The sequence below is a fragment of the Caenorhabditis briggsae genome (genome assembly GCF_000004555.2).
Source record: "Caenorhabditis briggsae AF16 supercontig from assembly CB4, cb25.NA_019, whole genome shotgun sequence".
Classification (NCBI taxonomy): domain Eukaryota; kingdom Metazoa; phylum Nematoda; class Chromadorea; order Rhabditida; family Rhabditidae; genus Caenorhabditis; species Caenorhabditis briggsae.
This window is the reverse complement of record NW_025543344.1, coordinates 3,321-23,076: the sequence shown is the minus strand read 5'-3', so window position 1 is coordinate 23,076 and position 19,756 is coordinate 3,321. Positions and strand designations below refer to the sequence as shown.

General features: G+C 35.8%; 5 protein-coding genes across 5 annotated transcripts; 3 read left to right on the top strand and 2 right to left on the bottom strand.

Moving 5' to 3' along the window:
• Positions 1 to 1,310: 1,310 nt before the first annotated feature.
• Cbr-clec-176 lies at positions 1,311 to 3,393 on the bottom strand (the record flags this gene model as incomplete). The annotated part of the gene is made up of 5 exons (XM_002647808.1): positions 1,311 to 1,383; positions 1,441 to 1,729; positions 2,097 to 2,334; positions 2,706 to 2,807; positions 3,247 to 3,393. 5 exons carry the CDS (start codon positions 3,391 to 3,393, stop codon positions 1,311 to 1,313), a joined length of 849 nt encoding a protein of 282 aa, XP_002647854.1.
• A 91-nt stretch (positions 3,394 to 3,484) lies between these two features.
• Positions 3,485 to 3,526, top strand: CBG26647 (the record flags this gene model as incomplete). The annotated part of the gene is made up of 1 exon (XM_045240984.1): positions 3,485 to 3,526. One exon carries the CDS (start codon positions 3,485 to 3,487, stop codon positions 3,524 to 3,526), a length of 42 nt encoding a protein of 13 aa, XP_045100630.1.
• A 5,590-nt stretch (positions 3,527 to 9,116) lies between these two features.
• On the top strand, positions 9,117 to 10,716 carry Cbr-str-162 (the record flags this gene model as incomplete). Its single annotated transcript, XM_002647807.1, has 5 exons — positions 9,117 to 9,301; positions 9,949 to 10,090; positions 10,133 to 10,264; positions 10,426 to 10,603; positions 10,649 to 10,716. 5 exons carry the CDS (start codon positions 9,117 to 9,119, stop codon positions 10,714 to 10,716), a joined length of 705 nt encoding a protein of 234 aa, XP_002647853.1.
• A 1,365-nt stretch (positions 10,717 to 12,081) lies between these two features.
• Positions 12,082 to 14,191, bottom strand: CBG23648 (the record flags this gene model as incomplete). The annotated part of the gene is made up of 4 exons (XM_002647806.1): positions 12,082 to 12,401; positions 12,532 to 12,911; positions 13,828 to 14,062; positions 14,146 to 14,191. The coding sequence occupies 4 exons, from the start codon at positions 14,189 to 14,191 to the stop codon at positions 12,082 to 12,084; spliced, it is 981 nt and encodes a 326-aa protein (XP_002647852.1).
• A 4,194-nt stretch (positions 14,192 to 18,385) lies between these two features.
• Positions 18,386 to 18,649, top strand: CBG26646 (the record flags this gene model as incomplete). Its single annotated transcript, XM_045240983.1, has 2 exons — positions 18,386 to 18,485; positions 18,603 to 18,649. 2 exons carry the CDS (start codon positions 18,386 to 18,388, stop codon positions 18,647 to 18,649), a joined length of 147 nt encoding a protein of 48 aa, XP_045100629.1.
• Positions 18,650 to 19,756: the final 1,107 nt, after the last annotated feature.

Sequence of the window (19,756 nt, the reverse complement as noted above, 5' to 3'; positions counted from 1 at the left end):
TGATAAACATTTTACTAGTTAACCACTTTTTGATATCTTTCAAAAGAAGTGAGATATATAGGCTCAAAGTGGACGTTCCGGGTGTCGTTCTATTAGAGGTTTTACGGTATTTGTATCGTTTCCAAAGAGAATGGATGCCAATAAACAACAAAAAACTTTAATTGTCAAACGAAGTTCTAGCTTTGTCAAACATTCAGATATCTCTTTTTAACCTAACTGTAAGCTTTTGTCATATCTGTCATATCTTTGTTAGTAACTTATAAAAAAACAATGAATCATTGATATTTCGTTCATATTACAAGAGTAAATATTTACTTCCAGTAAATCCTTTTGTGAATACGGTAAATCCATTTTCCTGTAAATCGATTTACAGGTGTAAATATTTACACAAAATTATCACTGAAAAATCAAGAAGAAAAAGAAAATATCAGTGACGTGAAAGAAAAATCACTGTAAATCTGAAGGAAATGCTTTCTTTTACCAAACTTTCATGAATACCAATCACTCTATTTTCCTCTTTGTAAATCATTTACACGTTCTATTTACGTAAAAGTAAATGTTCATGAATACGGCCCAGGTTTATAAAATTTAATGATTCACAAAATTAGTATAATAAAACAGTAAAATCACATTTGTTCTGTTCATTCTCAAAGTTGAACCAACGTTGCAGAAAGATTTTTGAAAAAAAAAATTCTAATGCCGATTTCAATCGATTTAAATACAAAGAAAAATCTTTAAAATTCTCATCTATAAAGGAATAATGTCTTGAAAAACTGTTTATCATAGATAACAGTGTCATGGAACAGAAATTTAAAAAAAAAAAGAGTTGCCGCCTTAACAACATAGCGCTAGCATGTATAAAGTGCATAATAATGAACTAACTGTGTATCCCCAACCATCCTTATATTTTCATAACTTCAAAGGTGCAGGAACTATAATCAGTGCATTGGTTAGCTCAACAAGTTATTCCAGTTGAACACAAATAGTTAAAATTATTTTATGACACATATGGACTTAGAGCTCAATTATTTCAATTTCGGTGAGCGATATCAAAAAGTTCTCAACTGATAAAATGTTGCTAATAACATGAGCAATACTTTAGCGTTTAACCCATTTTTGATGTATTTTAAAAGAACTGAGATGATTGAACTCAAAGAACAAGTAAACTAAAGAGCATTTACGGTAAATAGGCATTCAGTTTTATTTTTGTACAATTACGTTTCTTGGGCACCAATTGTGCCCATATTTTTTTTGTGTTGATAAAAGCTGATAGTGTAACAGGTTTATATTGAAATTTTCACAGATTAAACTTAGATGGCCAATCCAACACAAGCATACGCCACCGCACAAATTGCTGTTCCACCATTGCAGGAAAATTGACACCTAAAAGTTTCGATTTCAATTCATTGTAGTTATTCCAGTTTTGTGCTTTCCACTTACATCACATTAGTCACCTTCCCATCCCACGCTTCCTTGTTCTGTTTTAAATTCAATTGGAGACAAGCATTATAATAGTCCTGCCCTGGGTAGGGTCTTGTGAAGTTTGGCGATCCAGGAGTGAACACGTAAGCGTCAAAGTTGTCCTGGTACGGAAAGTTCTCGAATGCTTGGATACCAGTGCAATTGGAGGGACGGTTGTCCGGATAGCAGTAGGTTCTCATGGTTCCACCGAGCCATACTGTGGTGTAGTCTCTGGTGGGGACGGATCCAATTAAAGCCCGGGCACTTTCTGGAATAATTGTCTTTTTCAGAGGTACGGCATGTATTTTGACATGACAGTATTCTGTGAAGCGCTTCGGACATGACAAGGCGCTTTCATGAATCATTTTCTGTTTCACCTTCTGCTTTAGTAACATTGGGTTCTAAATCACAACATTCCATTTGAAAGCAGTCTGACAGGAGTCGGGAGATCAAAATTTTTTAAATTACTTTGTTTACACCTTTCATTTTCTACCGTACACCTGTCAAACATTCCATCGGTTGGTGGCGGTGAACAGTCTCTGAAGCCCAAATCCCACCTATTTAGATATTGTCATTGACTAGAACCCCATTTTTTTCGAAACTCGAGATTTTCCATTTAAAACAGAAAAACCCACCCATAATATAACTCCACTCCATTTTGAACTGCATTCCAGACAACTCGTATCCCGCTCCATTTTCCTTACAAAAAGTCCCAGAATCCGTTTGATTGAGTCCGGGCATCTTCGAGACTTTCAGACAAGCTCCTCCTTGAGGACGAATAAACATCTTCCAACTGTCATCTATACACTTTTTGTCGTAGGCTATGGTCCATGCTGGATCGGTGTAGGATAGGGTGTAGCTATCAGAAGTGTCCTGAATTTTTACACCGGCACTTCGCGTCACACGAAATTTATAAAAATTCCTGTTACACTAATAGCTTATTTCACCTGGAAAATATGTTGGATATTTGAATTGGTACTCTCGGTTCCCTTTGGAAATAAAAATGTCATTATGACAACATTTTTATCATAATATCACCGAAATTTTATCATTTTATCAGGTTTTGAGAGCTCTTATGGGAACCAAGATATTCTAGCTAAAAGTACAAGGATAAGGTTACGGTAAGGCGAACGGATTATCGCAAGTTTTATATTTAGGCTTGTGCTCTCGATCCCAAAGCCTCCTTACCGTTTGGGTATACTGTAGATCCTTAAAATCCACAGGGCAGCTCATCAAGCTGTCACTTTGACTCCGATTTGTATACCATCAGAAGCAGTTCTCTGATTGATTGAACTGGTTGTGTAGATATCACAAAGATTGCAATTTTCATCGGATCCATAGGCGAGCTGAAACTTTTGAAAAACTTTACAGTTCTGTTTCAAAATTTCGACTTCAAAGAATTATAGTATCGAATTTCTATTCAAGTTACTTGATAATTTGTGAACAAATTCGGCGGGATCATTTGAACTTCAAAACTTGATCATTTGAAAATGTCCTCGACGGAACTGACGTCTTAAAGCCAATAGCTTCGAAATAATCCCAAACACGTTAGGCGTCGCGGTCGCGCGTCGCGTATTTTGGTCGAAAATCAAAATGGACAGATTTGAGTTGTGTTTGGGCCTATTTTTAAACGCACAACTTCACGAGTCTAGAAATTTGGTTCTCGATTAATTTGGAGTGTTTTCAAGGATTTCATGCAAATCTTAGAGCTTCAAAATTGACATATTAGTTTTCACTATATTATAAATATTCACTTTTTCCACTGACTTTTTTCAAATTGCTTACCATGCAAGTCCCTTTCCCCAAACACAAGTTCAAACAATCCAGGAACGATCCCACTGTTGTATGCAAAGTACAGTAATCCTCTGAACTCGGATACCCCCAAGACAATAACATGTTGACTGCTCCATTCTTCAAAACTATACACCTCATTTCCTTTGAGATATTCTATAACTCACAGAAACTGGGAATAACAAGGCAACGATAAATAGCTCAGAGAACATCATGAAGTAAAATATTGAATATGAAACGGAAAAGCATAAGAACAATGTTTATTGAGGAATAAGATGTTTTTGTCGGAGGTGCCAAGGAGACGTGTCTGACGGGGGGCAGATATGAATAAGGATGAAAGAAAGAATTCGAAAAGATACTCAAGAAAAGAACACAGGATTGGCAATGATTAAGGAAGATATGAAAGTTTAAAAATAATATCGCGAAACAGAAATTTTTCACAGAAAAAAGTAGGTTCTAAATCTCGGTCTCAACGGCCTTCGACCGATTTCTAGACAATTGAAATGGTTTGGAAACAACTGATGTGATGCTTTCAGTAAATCCTTCCAGAGTGAAACGGAAAAACATTTATAAAACCGTTATTAGAACAATCAAGTCAAACAACAGCCGCGAGTTAGCACCGCTAAATGGCTCAAAAATTGAAAACCAAGGGAAACAGAAAGAAAGTTCCAAAAACTGCGAGAAGATCCAAAGCGTTAAAAATCGTCAGGAAATGGAGCTCTTCAAAAATAGTAAACGATGGTTTTGAGAAAAAAAAAACAAAAAAAGTAAAATAGATTAGAGAAACAGAAATAGAAGCAAATTCTAGGTGAAAATTAGAAAAAATTAAGAGGAAAAGCTCGAAAGTTCCAATTAGAAATTTTCATTTTCGCCATGAAAAACCTAAAAGAGAAACAGTAAAATTAATTTAAGCTTTTTCATGTGTTACTTACTGAAAGATCGTTATTTACTAGATGGGAGGACATGAAAAAAATTTCTCGGAATTTCATTGAAACAAAGGCCCCTCGAAGAATTTGTGCTCAGATATCTTTAAACATGTTTCAGGTTGGTGTCATATGAATGGGCATTCTGATTGACAGGACAGTGAACATCTCACACCTGGAATATTTTAAATCAAAATATTGAAATGAGAAAACTTCATCAAATTTGAATAATTAATTTTCGAGAAACTCAAAAAATGCTAGAAAAAAAACATTCACTGTTTCAATAAGTAGTTTTTCTTAAAATGAATCCCACACTGTTCAATAAGCTTTTTCTTTTTCCGACAATATTTTTCGCTATCACATGTGCACTTTCGCGTCGGTGAATTTGCGTACTATTTCTTTGAAAAGTGCCATTTTCGTAAGACTAATTGAGTTTAGCTTGGCTAATTTCCAGATGTCACATTGCCCCAAATGCATCATTCTTAAAAATTGCTGTTTCACTGAATTTCTAATTTTCTGAGAACGTGAGTTTGAAACAATCAATTTTGAAAAGAAAAATGAATTCAGATCGTGTTCTCCGATGAAAAGAAGTGGAATCTCGACGGTCCTGATGGCAACAGGAACTACTGGAGAGATCTCCGAAAAGATCCGCAGCTGTTCTCCAGGCGCAACTTTGGCGGCGGCTCTTTTATGATTTGGGGTTGCTTAGAATAAATGGATTTTGTTGACTGAAGGGAAAATCGGATTCAGACATGTTTACTTTGAAAGAAAGTTGCGAGAAACATCTTCAGAAAAAGCTTAAAACAATGAAAAACGTAAATAAAACAATTTAGAGTAGATAAAATGGTCAAAAAACGACCTGTGCACCCAAAACATCTGGGGGTCCTATAGTTATGCGACGGTCGAAAATGGACCTTCTTCTTGCCGTGAGGGTATGGAAAATGGTAGGGTTCTGAATATTTGGTTCCTAGGGTTATTTTTGATTCTGAATCCAACTGCATTCACAGATTTTTTATATCTACTCTAGTTTTTGCTTTACACCCCAAATTGGGGGGGGTCCTATAGTTATGCGACGCACTGTATATTACCGCAGGTTTTTATGTTTTGGTCAATAATATAGGTGATGTAGTTTTTTTTAATCATTATTCTCGTTTATGAATATTGTAGTCTGGTCTATTCATGATTTGGTATACTGAACTCATAATATTTTTTGCTGGGTTCAAGATCCATCTCGAAAAATATGTACCTCCACGAACTAGTTTTCTGACTTGTTCTTCTGGTTTCAGAGCGAAGAAAATGAATTTTTGAACATTCGCACGAATTGGATTGAGTTTATCGTATTGTACTGGGATTCATTGAAATTGGATTATTGCAAATAATGAAAATAGTTAGCTGAAACAGAAAGCGTTTTTCCCTCAAATTTGCAGCTCTTATGTTTGATCCTTGAATCTTGACAGGGTTCATTGAACAATAAAACCTGCGAAAGTGGAAAAAATAATACACAGTGAAAACATAATTCAAACTCTCTAAATTATGCGAAAAATAATACAAACCTTGAAACAAATTGAAACGGAAATTGAGGGAAAAATTTTTTAAATCGATTTTTCAGTGACTTTCTATACTCTTTGATATTTTATGTAGATTAGTTTGACGATATGCCTAATTTGGTTTTCTCTAATAAAATTCGAAAAAAAAAACTGTTTCACAGTGCAGATGAGAAGTTTTAAACTTTAAAGTCTGGTTAGGTGATTAAGTTTCCATTTTTCTATGTTCGATGGGAAGTTCCTATTTGTGCATTTATAGAAAAAGAAGATTGTTTCAACTTTTCCAGTATTTCGCCTGAAGCAGAGCTTCTGAAACAATTTTTCTTTAATTTCAAAGGCTTTTCCATTTCACTAAATTCAATTAGAAATGAATGTTTGATCTTCGACACCATCTAGTTGAATAAACAACCAAGGTTTCAGGAGCAAATTCCCGGATTTTAATGTCAAACAGAAGTTTTCTGTTGTCCTGTGTCTATTTAATTTTCGAAACTTTTCAGGTATTATTGGGTTCGCCGTCAATCCTCGCATCCCACAAGTTCAACTCCTCGAGGGGAATATTTAAAAGGACTTTCGAGAACATTGTTTTTTCATGTCTCCCCACCTTTAAGGAATTTTAAGTGTGTCTTGCTAAATTCCAGGTATCCATTGTTGTTTGTTATTTTTAACCCGGTGTTGCTTTTAATAAATCGATTTTGTCTCATTATTTGTTGATTTCCTTCTATTTTATTCACAGGAACCTGATTCGGATATGCCGTGGCCAATTTGTTTTCTGTTTCACCGAGTTTATGAAAAGTGTGCAGTAGTGTTTTGCTTCATTCTAGGTTGTGTGCATGAAAATCACAAAAAAAGAAAAGTGTCAGTTTAAAGAAGCTTTCTCGACCCTTTTTCATAACTGATTGCTCTGTCGGTTGGACAGACATCTGGACGTACCGACAAGGAGATAGACATTTGATTCATTTAAAGGTGGGGAGACATGAAAAAAAAATAATGTTCTCGAAATTCCGTTTAAATATGCCCCTCGAGGAGTTGAACTTGTGGGGGCCAGGATTGAGGGTGCGGCGCCGCTACCGACTGAACCACACGGGCAAAGGGAAAGCGGCCGCCCGATGCATACATGGAGGCGAGGACGACATCTATACGTAGAGTGACATTAAGCGTTGTACACCGTGACGTTAGAATGCATACTCTAGCTACAAAAAAACTCCGAAAAATCTCCTGTGCCCCAACCTTTAAAGAAATCCAAAATAAATAAATAGAAATTACAGTTTCAGAAAACCAAGATTGTTTGAATATCAGTCTTCGGAATTTACTTGACATCTGGATAAATGGACACACAGATGCTACACGATCAATCGCCTGGCTGGGAGCACGCAGTTTTAACAAAAATTTCATGTTTAAAGCAAGTTTCATTTTTTATTGCACTTTCAAATCGTTATCAATAGGTTAACTTTTTTGATTTTTTATTCGGTACCCTTTGTTATGGTCTTCTGAAAATCAAACATCTAACCCTTCAAGACACAAAACAATAGTTGTGGTTTAGTCCTCCCATTGTCTACTTCCTTTTTTCAAAAAAAACATTATTGTTTCATCATTATCAGAAAGTCCCAAAAGATTGCTCATACTTCTCATTATCACCCAGTTCTTCTGACTTGCAGACACCCTGCCCTCCTTGTTTTTCTTCTAGAAGCATCTTCCGATTGACTGAGCACATAAAAAATTTCCGGTCACACACTGCATATTTTTTGTGTGATCATTTTTGTCTCCTTATCAGTGATAAGATATCACCATGAAGCTCGCCATCAAAAACGTAATCCAAAATGTGTGTTTCTCATTCGCCTTCATCACTAATTGCCTTTTAATTCTTCTAATTATCACCAAGTCACCCCCTAAATTAGGTACTTATAAGTACCTAATGATATTCTTCTCCACAGTTTCGTTGGGTTATTCGTTTTTGGAATATTTTATGAATCCATTGCTTCTATCGTTCGGAGACTGTTTTCAAGTGATTTCCAAGATTCGATTTACTAGTTATCCATGGATTGATGAGTACTTTTTGGGTAAGTACATATGAGTCTGTTGATAGAATTAAAATAGCGTTATCAAAAGGGAAATCTCTAATAAGCTATTTGGTCACAATGGAACCGAAAAAAAATTAAACCGGAATTAACTTTTGTGAAGGAACAGCTAAATCAAGAGAACACGATTAGAAAAGTGAAACTTCGGAAAAATGACATAGCGTTATGGTTGCTGTAATTGTGAACCTAGACCTTTGTCAGAGTTTACTGTAGATCAGTTAGAGACAATTTATCTAATCTTCTATACAAGCTCTGATAAATGCAGCTGAATTATGAGAAATGCACAGTTTATTGATCTTATCAAAAAAGAAGACAACTTTGGATGTCAGAAAGATAAATGAGATTTTTTTTTGAATAAGCCTGGAAAATTTCAGAGTACAACTAAACAACAATAGAGCTGCAATTTTGTAGTTGACAACTTTTTTGTACAGTTTCACCCAATTGAGATATATCGCTTTACCATGAAATATCACTCATGGAAGCATTTTCGAGCAGTTTATCTCATTCAGATGAATTTTTACAAAAAGTTGTCAACTACAAAATTGTAGCTCTATTTTTGTTTAGTACAGTCTGAAATTTTTAGACGAATCAGAAAATTCCGGACCACTTTTTGTAGGAATTCAAGTTGGACAAATGAGGTTTCCGTGACTCTCACTATTTTTGTATTCTCAAATCTGAAAAATACCGTAACTCTGAAGCTGTATTTTTTTGCCTTGAACTTTAAAAAAATTACAACTTGACCAGCTTCAATTGGAAAAGGTTAAAACTAATGAACTTTTAGCGGCTACTGTATTTGAAACACTTTGATAGTTAAAAAGAGTTTATTTTCCAAAAACTTAATGAAAAGTTCAAAAATCTAGTATCAGACTTTTTTAATTTTGAAATGTTTGAATAATCATTTACTTGATGACAAACTTGATGAAAGTTCATTTTGAGAAGATTTGAAGAAGGGACTAGATCTATGAGAAAATAACTGAAAGTGAAAATTCTAACTTTTTTCATTTCCTTGATGATACATGAATTTTTCATTGTTAGAGAGACGACAGAAGGTGTGCATTTTGGCCAATTTCGTGACTACCGTATCTCTATTTTTTTCTCTGATTCACATCTAATGTTAATTTAGCTCATTTAAATCAGCATTCAATTACGCAATTCATAATGGATCTAACAAAATTAATGAATGTTTTCCGTCCCCGATGAAACATACAATTTTCAATTCACACTGATTTTCAAAGTTTGAAAAGACAAAATGTTCTAAAGTTAAAGATGAAATTCAAAAACCCTCGATTTGAGACTGTGGCTGTGGCTTCTGCGGTATCATCATGTCCATGTTCGTTGTTCACTTCGTTTTTCGTTTCTTTGCTCTTCAAAGACGCGGGAATTTGAAATATTTCGAGGACTGGTACTTCCTTTGTTGGTTTGCCATTCCAATTTGCCTTGGTATTCTGTGGGCAGCAGCAGTTCAGACGTTTCTACATGGGGATCCTGAAAGTTCCGGGTATATGAGGTAAGATGCGGTTTATATCGGTTGCTGTGAAAGATATCAAAAGGTGATCAACTGATAAAATATTTTCAATAATATGATAAACGTTTTGATTGTTTACCACTTTTTGATATCTTTTAGAGGATTAGAGATAAATTGAGTCAAAGTCAGTGGTCAGAAACTTTAGACTGCCTGCTTTGAAGATCACCACAAAACATGGCATATTGAAGATTTTCAAATTATTAGGTTATACAAAATTGCTAAAACATTCAATTTTCCAAAAAAAAAATTGAATTTCAACATTTTCAAATGTTTTGAAAATCTTGACACCGATCCAATGTACCAATTAAGAAATGCGAATAGAATGCTGATACAATAATTTTGAAGCAGAAATTTTTCAAAATTTAAATTTATATTTTTTTGAACTTTTTCTGTGAGTATGACAGTGAATTGCTAGTACAATTCCTTTTTTTTGGAAAATTGAAAATTCAGACAGTTTTATTTTTTATCCGAGTGGAAATTGAATTTCGAAAATCTAGATAAAGAGACCCTTCAAGAAGTGAAAAAGTTTTGTAAATTTGAATTTTCTGGAATTCGAGAAACATGAATTTTTCATTATTTGTTACAACGAAAATTTCTTTAAAGGATTTCTGAATCAATTTTTTCTTCAGAGAAACCCTCCTCGAAAACTACAACTTGAGCATTTCGGACATTGTCTATGTCGGGGTACTGTACCATAAGAAATTAGCGAATGAAACTACTATCATGAATTTGAAAGGGATCCAAGGAGTATGTATTCTGGGAGCTATCATGGTGGGTTAAAAATTCTAGAAATTGAAAATTTTCTATTTTCAGAACATCTGTTTTATTTTGATTATCTATTTCGGAGCATTGACCTATCAACGTATAAAGCAGTTAATAATGGAGGGGAGGTCAGAGTATACAAGGAAGCTGCAAAAGCAATTGTATCAGGCATTAGTTATTCAAGTAAGGGTTACTGTAGCTTAGTTATTTCGGTTCCCATAAAAGATATCGAAAATCTGTTAATTGATAACATGTTTAGGACATTATGACAAACAATTTATTAGTTGACAACTTTTCAGTATCTCTTACAGAAAATGAGATAATTGAGAATCCTTAAATTCCAGACAATCATCCCTGTATTCTTCATGATCCTCCCATTAACCATCTACTTCTTTTCCCCACTTTTCCATCTTGGACATCCAATAATTGGGGATTTGGCAACATTTAGTTGTGCAATGTACCCAGTTCTTGACCCACTTCCTGTCATGTTTGTCATTGATAATTATCGACTGGCTATATTGGGTAATTAACTTAATTAGCCTAATTAATCAACCGTGATTTTTTCAGAAGGCGTCGGATGCATCAAACGCCAGGGAGAAGTCAATGTGAATGTGACAAGCACGAGTGCTATTTAAGAACATTGATTCTCTTATTTATTTGAGTCAATGCACATTAAATGAAATATTGTTTAAAAATTGTGTTTCAGTACTTTTGTTTCAGCTATTCACCCGAAAAATAAAGTATTAAATCCAACGAATTCCTACAAAACATATCAGATTCTGTTATATAAGACTGAAAATTTCAGAATTTACTAAACAAAAAAAGAGCTTCAAATTTGTAATTGACAACTTTTTTGTAAAGTGTCGTCTAAATGAGATAAAGAGCTTTAAGGTGCCTGATGTGATTACTGGACGCTTCGACACGTGATTGAATTCAAGCAGCATATCTCATTTGGATGAATTTGTACAAAAAAGTTGTCAACTACCAAATTGAAGCTATATTTTTTTTTAGTTGTACTCTGAAATTTTCCAGGCTTATTCAAAAAAAATCTCATTTATCTTTCTGACATCCAAAGTTGTCTTCTTTTTTGATAAGATCAATAAACTGTGCATTTCTCATAATTCAGCCGCATTTATCAGAGCTTGTATAGAAGATTAGATAAATTGTCTCTAACTGATCTACAGTAACCGCCCATTTTGTGGGCAATTCGCCCACTTTCAACGCGTTTTTGCAGGTTCGGCCTAGCATTGCACCTGCACTCCTTATTCCAATTATACTATTTCAATTAGAAATGCTAAAATACTTATCTCATAATCGTTTATTAATTAAAAAATGTTGTTTTACAATAAAAATACACAAAATACACAGAAAATGACAAAAAAAATCGAAGAATATTTTATTTTCGCCTCCTGGCTGGGCCTCAATCCATCCCTGTTGAAGCCTGATCCATTGAATTCCGCTTTCTTGCTCCTATTTTGAAAAGGCGCGCGATGTGATCCATGGCTGGCAGTGTCCCTCATCTCGACTTGCCCCAAAGAAACTGACGCTGACTCTGTCCAAATACTGGCTTCGTAGCGATCTGTAATGAAAAAGGGAGTTAGTTGTGGGAGTAACGTAAATTTCCAACAATCTCAATAGTTTCTAATAGCGGAACTTGAATGGAAATGACATATTGTCGGAATAAAAAAAGTGAGACTCGGTGTTTGCGTACTTTGATTTCCGCTTCCCCCCGCCGACGCTCCGCCCACTGCTTTTGCAAGTGCGGCGTGGTGTTTTGAAATTGTGCGGCGCCACTTCGAGTTTATTGTAATTAATGAGGTTTTAACGAGATTTTCATAGAAAAATTGCAATTTATGTCACAATTTTTTAGAGAAAATGATTTTTTTTACTTCTTGTTGTCTCAAAACCCAATAATTTATTACAGGTAAACGATTACTATAAAATTCACTGGAAAAATGAAAAAAAAAACCGGAAAAGGCTAACAATAATACTAATTTGCATTATTCTAAAAAGTCATAGTCTTCAGTATCACTGAAAACGTTGAAGTCGTCATCAGAGCTAACGGAGCAATCTGTTGGGCAAATGGTTTCGATTTCCTCGTCCACCATCGCGTCTTCGTCATCACTATCGATTCGGATGTTGTAGAGATTGCCAGCTTCATCGACGTCGTAGTTCAAGTCGAACACCTCGTCGTAATCCGTCATATCTTTTTCTTCCATCATCTCTCGAAGGTCTGTCTCCAATTTTTGAGTGTGAAGAAACAGTTTGTCGGCCGAAGTTGCTGGAAAAGACTCGAGGAACGCCTTGGCACGGCTTCTCACTTAAATGGAAAACAATTTCTGGAAAAAAATATCTAAAAATTACTAGTTCTACTGAATCTTCCGGTTTGCCAATCTTTCTGAGGTGCTGTTTCAATTGCGCCCACAGTAATTCCACTGGATTAAAAAAACAGTGATATTGTGGGAGTCTTAAAACAGTAACCCCATGAGACTTGGCATACTCGTCGAATTTGTAGACCGTGAATGCCTCGCGACCCCCGTTGGATTCAATGAAGATTCGAGCCAAATCGTAGAGGATCTCCTTCGTCTGCTTTGGGAAGAACTTTACACCATGCTCCGTGAGAAAAGATGTGATGTCAGCTCGGGAAGAAGTGCTCGTCGGAGGCTTGCGGAGTGGAGCATTGTGATACAGAGCATTATCACACAACAACACTGCGGGTCTTCCAAGTTTTGCAGCTTCAGCCGCAAAAAGCGGGATCATCTTCCGGTAGTAGATCTCAAAGTGATTACCATCCATATCGGCATGATAATCTTGCTTCTGATCTTCTTCTCTCAAATGAAACAAGAAGAAGCTCGGATCATTTGAGAACTCCTAGCTGTGTGATGACAGCAGCGATGATGACCCTCTTTCCTCTCTCTCTTCCCTTACTCGGACCTGGCTGGGATGATAGAAGATCCATCAACTTCGACTTTTTGTACATCCCCTGATTTGCATGCATCCAGGCAAGACGCCTCCCCATGCCGTTGTGTGCCCACGTTTCATCGAAGATCCATATAGAGCGTTTTTGGAATGCCACTCTTTCTTCAACTGGAGATACAGCATTCTTTTGTGTACAATATCTGGTCGCTCTGACACGATTGGGTTGAATTCCTTTTGGCGATACACAAATCCAAGTCCACGAAGTACACACAAAAACACTGATCTCTCTCTCTGAAATTTGAGCTCATCCTTCGCAAATGTCCATAGATCGGATACTGTAACATCGCGACCTTCTTTCCAAAGAGAGTGGATTTTTGCTACAATTCGAACTCTTTTGACGATATCCAATTGAGAAGCATATCTCCTGCACCGTTCTTTTTTCCCCATTGTAACAAGAAGCTTCTTTTGCGGTAGGTCTCGTTCGGGAGTCAAGCGGATTACTGTATTTCTGCTCAGACCACACATTTCAGCTGTTGCCTTTGCAGTGTTGGAGAACATTGTAAAACGACAGTCACTGCCCAATTTTTCTTGAATTATGCCGACAGACGATGACACATTTCTCATGATTTCTTCTCCAGAGTTCCTAGTGTGTTTTTGTGTGGGGGTTTTTGGAAAGATGGAAGTGTCTATGTCACATAACGATTGTCCGATTCTCATGGGCCTCAATTCAGTCTGAAACATGCACCCTACTGCTTACTATTCTAGGTTGATAAGATCTTTATACCTCAGTCAGATACTTGAATCTGTTGGCGGGAGGTAAAACACACTGAGAAGAGGTTGTCTTGTTACGGATAATTGTACTACTCTGGGTGCTTGCATTGCTGGTTGAGGTAGGATCAGTCGCTGTGTTTTTCAGATGACAGAAGCCAGGAATGTCCGAAGGTTTAGCTTGAAGACTGATGTCACGAGTGGTCGGAAGTGCTTGTACTTTCTTATCGTGGCTAATTGGAGTTAATTGGGCTCTAACACTCCGAGTCCACAACTGTCGTTGAGCAACATCTTCTGAAAATCTTGTATTCCTTTCAACATAGCTTCTTAATCATTTTCTCCCCCTTTCTACCCACATTTTTCACAGATATAACTACCTCTTTTTAAGATTGTTTCCTTTGAAATGCCACGGTTGTAGCTCATTGTTGCTTTTTTCAATGTTTTCTCTATAAATTATGAGATAAATTGTTTTTTTTAAATGAAAACCTCATTAATTACAATAAACCCGAAGTGGCGCCGCACAATTGCAAAACACCACGCCGCACTTGCAAAAGCAGTGGGCGGAGCGTCGGCGGGGGGAAGCGGAAATCAAAGTACGCAAACACCGAGTCTCACTTTTTTTATTCCGACAATAATTATCAGAATTTTTTTAGAGTAACGACTGTCGCAAATTTTATTGGTGTCAAAAGTTATAAACTTCTCCGAGTATGTCATTTTTATAATACTGAAGTCCAGAAAGATAGTTTTTTAAAAGTTTTATCTTACTTGAGATCGATTTGAATCACCGTTTTCGCTATTTTCGCGTGCGGTTTGGGGAAGAGCAGCAGGGGGCGCCCGACTGGAAAGCCATTATTTTTTGGAATCTGTGAAAATATAGGTTTAAATATACGAAAACTGTCGAAAAATAACCAAGAAAGGGCTTGGGAAAAGTTTTTAATCGGCTAATAATTGAATTATATACGCATAAATGTTACATTTTGAACAGAAATCGACACAGAAATCAAGAAAACAACAAGAAAACGTTTAAAAAAGTAGAAAATATCGTTGAAAATAGAGCTGCTAAACAAGGCGCACCCCCGTAATTTCGGAGTGTCGTTGGCGGTGAAATGCGAGGGAAATTCGAATCGGTTTCCTTCAAGAATACTGTCTTCTCCGTTATGTATAAACTTGATAGATTCAATGAAAATTCGAAAACTTTTAAATTTTAAACAGTTTTTCTTTCAAAAAAAAATTCAATATCAGTTCAAACTATTCTGTTATTATGTGCTACACATCCTGTTTCGTTTCTTTCTCAAGCAGTCTCAACATCAAAAATACAGTAGCCCTCAAGGAAAAATCGTAATCAAATGTCAGCTTTTCGATATTAACAGCTTTGAGTTTATGAAAAAATATTTCATCTTTGATCAAAAATTTTTTGATTGAAGACTCAGACTGTCCGGTGGTGCCTGTGTCATTAGGTCGTTTTCAAACAACGGACTTGCATATTCCAACTTTCATGAAAAGTAAAAATTGTTCCAGAAAAGTAAAACCTGTAAGGAAATCCCGTCCCTATCCTCTCATTTTGAGACAATTTATTTCCATTACTGTAAGAGGTCGCAATCATTTTTTACCGACGAAGTCCATTTCATATTATGATGAACGTTTTGTCAGTAGTCCGCCTATTGAAATCATTTAGAGAAAACGAGCAAAATTGGTTAAAAGAAGCCAGTTAGATGCTCTTCTATTACAGGGTTTACAGAAGTTTGTATCTTGATTTTATCCTGTCAGTTTCAAGTGGGTGGGCAAGGCTTGGGCGAGGGCTCGCCCAACCCTCGCCCACTTTCTCTTGATCTTTTTTCGCGCAGCTCATCTTCAACACTTACGCCCATCCCATGCCATTCCCTTGCCTACCGGGGCAATTTGTCCAAATCAGTGGGCGTGAGCGCCCAACCCTTGCCCAAAATTCCCTGAGTAGGAATCCAAAAATGACCATTTTTTATTTGTCCACGGCGACCTACTCACAGCTCGGGCCGCCGGTCGCGGCTCTGTTTCCAACTGCCTTGGATAGTACTGTACAAGAGTAACCGAAACATACAATTACTTTCATCTCTTTGTGTTCAACTCCTAAAGAAGCAAGAAGAGCGATACAGCATGCCTTGAATACCCACCTCACACCTACTATCGGCATACCATGACCAAATTGTTGGGTTGTTAGAAGAAGGTGTTAATCGCCGTAAACCAATACGGGAGTATCCTTTTGAAGATATTCTTATAAAAGTCAGGTTACTGTGAAGTCCAGTTTTGAAGGAGCCGCTGATGAGCTACGCGGTGGCAAGTTACATACGTAAAGGTGTAAACTGAACACTGACCCGTCAAAATGTAATGATTTTAAAAAGCGGAAATTTTGAAGAAAACAAAATTGCGAAAGTTCTGTTCCAAAATTTCATTTTTTCATCTACATAGGTTTTGTGAAACCGCTGATTTCTTATTATGCTTCCGAGCCGAAGTATATTTCTGCACTTTTTCATTTGTCTTCATAAATTGATCAAAAACGTTTTTTTTTCATAAAGCACAGTTTCAAAGTTGTGCCAAAGTCCTATTTGTTCATTGTTCATTAGTAGTTTCAGAATTTCGAAGCTATTTTACGTCTTTTCAATTTTTTAGACAAACTGTGAAAGTCTCCCCTTACTGTCATGAAACTACAAAACAACGGCATAAGTGAAGTGAACAGGAACGTTTTTGGGGTATTTTTTCTACTCCAAAATATGCATTTTAAGTGTCGGTGTCTACCGTACCCCTATCATATACGTCATGACTACAACGGCGTAGCTCAGTCGGTGGTGTCACAAATTTAACCTCTCCAGGGGCATCTTTTAAAAAAGTTCAATTGAAAATACTTTTTTCGTTTCCTCCGCCATTATACTATTCTAAATCCTTTAATTTTAATCCCCTCCTTTCTTTTTTGTTTTTTATCAGTTTCGAAAAGTTTTCAAATAAAATAGGGCTTCCTAAATCTCATTTCCGCCTAGTTCGTATTTTTCTGCACTATGTTTTGTTTATAACATTTCGAACCAAAATATCCTTGTTTTTGGATATTTTTTTTTTGTTTTCCTGTCTGTAACTTTTGGCGCCAAAGTCAGAAAACATACAAATTTGAATTTTTTGTAGAATGAAGTTTCGAAATTTCTGATAAGATTTTGTTTTATATAGAGTCTGGCATTTTCATGCTCAAATATTATTTTTAACGGAATATAAAAACTGCAAACCTTTTTTTCAGAAAAATAATGTTTTCCAAATCAAAAATGCTTCAATTCAGAAAATTCATATTTCCCCATTTATCAATTTTTTCAAAAAGTTAAATGAATATTTCTGAAAATTTAGAAATCGAAATTTTTAAAAAATTGGAAAAGAGGGGGAAATTCACAATCAATTTCCAATCATTTTCCAAGAAACACTTTTTTCAGGCGGACTTTGAACCCAGAAAATCATTTTAATTAATCCTAAATAAGTTTTTTTTTGGAAAATGTATATATGTTTTCGAAAATTCGAAACTTCCAGTTTTATGTTTTTAATGGAAACTTACTTAATTTACAAAAACGGAAATCTTTTGATGATAATTCTTATGACGAAACACTTGCAATCCCCTTGTGTGAAAAATTCATGAAGTTGTACTTTTAGAAATCAATTGCTCACTACTCACTTGTGACGTCTTTCAAGTTCCCAAATTAGAAATCTTATAAACTTTTGAAATAACCTCTAGGTGAGCAAACGTTCTGTGCACCTCCTGCCAATATTCCCACCAATCCCATCAGCTACTCATCATAATATTTACAGCCACTATTAGAGACTCATTATTAATAAAATTTATGACCCCTCTGCCAGAGTATTCTGTTACTCAATTAGTAGTTCAAAAGAAACAGAATCGAGATGAGCACAGCAGATGTTTTACAACTCCTCCCTCTTCTCTCTCTCTCTCTCTCTCTCTCTCTCTCTCTCTCTCTCTCTCTCTCTCTCTCTCTCTCTCTCTCTCTCTCTCTCTCTCTCTCTCTCTCTCTCTCTCTCTCTCTCTCTCTCTCTCTCCCTCTCTCCAGAGACCCAGACACACCTGTTAAGAGTACAAAAGAGGGGCTGGAATGTGATGTCTCTAATGTTTATACAACCTCCTACCAATTTGAACCGTCATTTGCACTCTTCTAACCTTTTTTGATGTTTTCCGCAATTTCAAAAAGTATTCCTATTTCGAATTGAAGGTTTTGAAACTTTGGATTATTACCAAATATGGTAGATTCAGTTGAATAACAGGGAAAACTTCAGAGTCTATTGAACACCAATAGAGCTTCAGTTTTGTAGTTGACAACTTTGTCGTAATGTTTTAGCCAAATGAGATATACTGCTCACAAAAATGTCATGGATTGGAACCAACTGCTTTTAGTGATATTTCATGAAAAAGCGGAATATCTCATCTGAATGAAACTGCACAAAAAGTTGTCATCTTCAAAATTGAAGTTCTAGTTTTGATTAGTCTACTCTAAGATTTTCAGGCTCATTTAAAAAAATCTAATAGGTTTTGTAGATATTCAAAGTTCACAATTTTCATTGTCAAAAAGGTTGGCTTCCACGAATTTCCTCGGTTTCCAGATGCTTCCATTATCCATCTCCACATCTCCGGATCCTGCTTCTCAATTTCCAACCGTCCCAGATCTCCCAACTTTGACTCCAACACCATCACCGACTTCAGGTTAGTACATTTTAGAAACTTTTTAACAATTTAAATATCGGAATTTCTAACGTCCAGCGAAATTCCGAGAGGGTAGCTCAGCGGCGCTTCAATTCTTAAGAAAACTTATATTTTTAGTCAAAAACATATACATACTACCGGAGCTCAGACTTCAATGGAACTGATTTTTTTTTTCAGAAATGACTTGATCTGAAAAGGCTTTGAACAGTTTTACTCTGTTACTGTATTACAGTAGGCGTATTTCGTGTATTACGGTATTACTGTACTCTTTTATGGTTCAGATGAAATAGCTGTTTGATAAAAATTAGTTGAAATCCATCAAACGGATGAAAAATGTGAGAAACAGGAAAGTTTTATTTGAATTCTTGTTGGAGTGATTAACAAAATTCCTTTTGTAGTTTGATTACGGTATCTTCAACTTTTGATCAAGTCATTTCAAAACCTATCACTATTTGGACTAAACACACCCAGTGAAACTGCAAAATATTAAATTGGGCAATTAGCTCCAATTCTTTTTTCAGTAATAAATAGTCAACTTTGATGCCCTACAAAAGTAATTCAGAGTTTTCCAACCTATCTGAAATTTTCAGAGTATACTAAACAAAACAAGAGCTTCATTTTTGAAAATAAACAATTTTAAAGTGCAAATCCAACTAAGTTAGATAAATTTTTTAAAGTTGCTCAACTATCATTTTAAGGCTATTTTCAGCACTTTCGGATTCAAACGCCATATCTCATCGGAACTGAATTTTGCAAAAAAAAATTGGCAATTACAATACTGAAGCTCAAGTTTTATTTAGTACACTTTGAAAATTTCAGACAAATCGAGAAATTCTATGCAACTTTTTTAGGACTCCAAAGCGGACTACTTGAAAAAGTCAAAATGTGGTATATTTTTATCCGGTATTGAAATACAAAATCTACAGTAATCCAATATTTTCATTGATCCAGAATTGAAATCACAAGACGATCAAATCTCTTGTTCTTTTATTTCCAAATCACACCAAATAAACCCGCAAATTTAATGTTTTTGCCTCTCCGGAAAATTAGCCAAATTAGAATCTACAGTAATCCCTATCCCAAATCCCATGGCATTTCCGAAAAAATCACCCGTTATTGCATTTCTAATTCCCTTATTTTTCCCATCATCATCCTACGCAATATTTCCTCTTTTTTCCTTTGTTTCCCATATTTCGAAGAGGGAAAAAAAACCAACAAAAAAAACAATTTGCAGGTGTCACACCTATGTTTTTCGCTTTCGCACTTTTTGT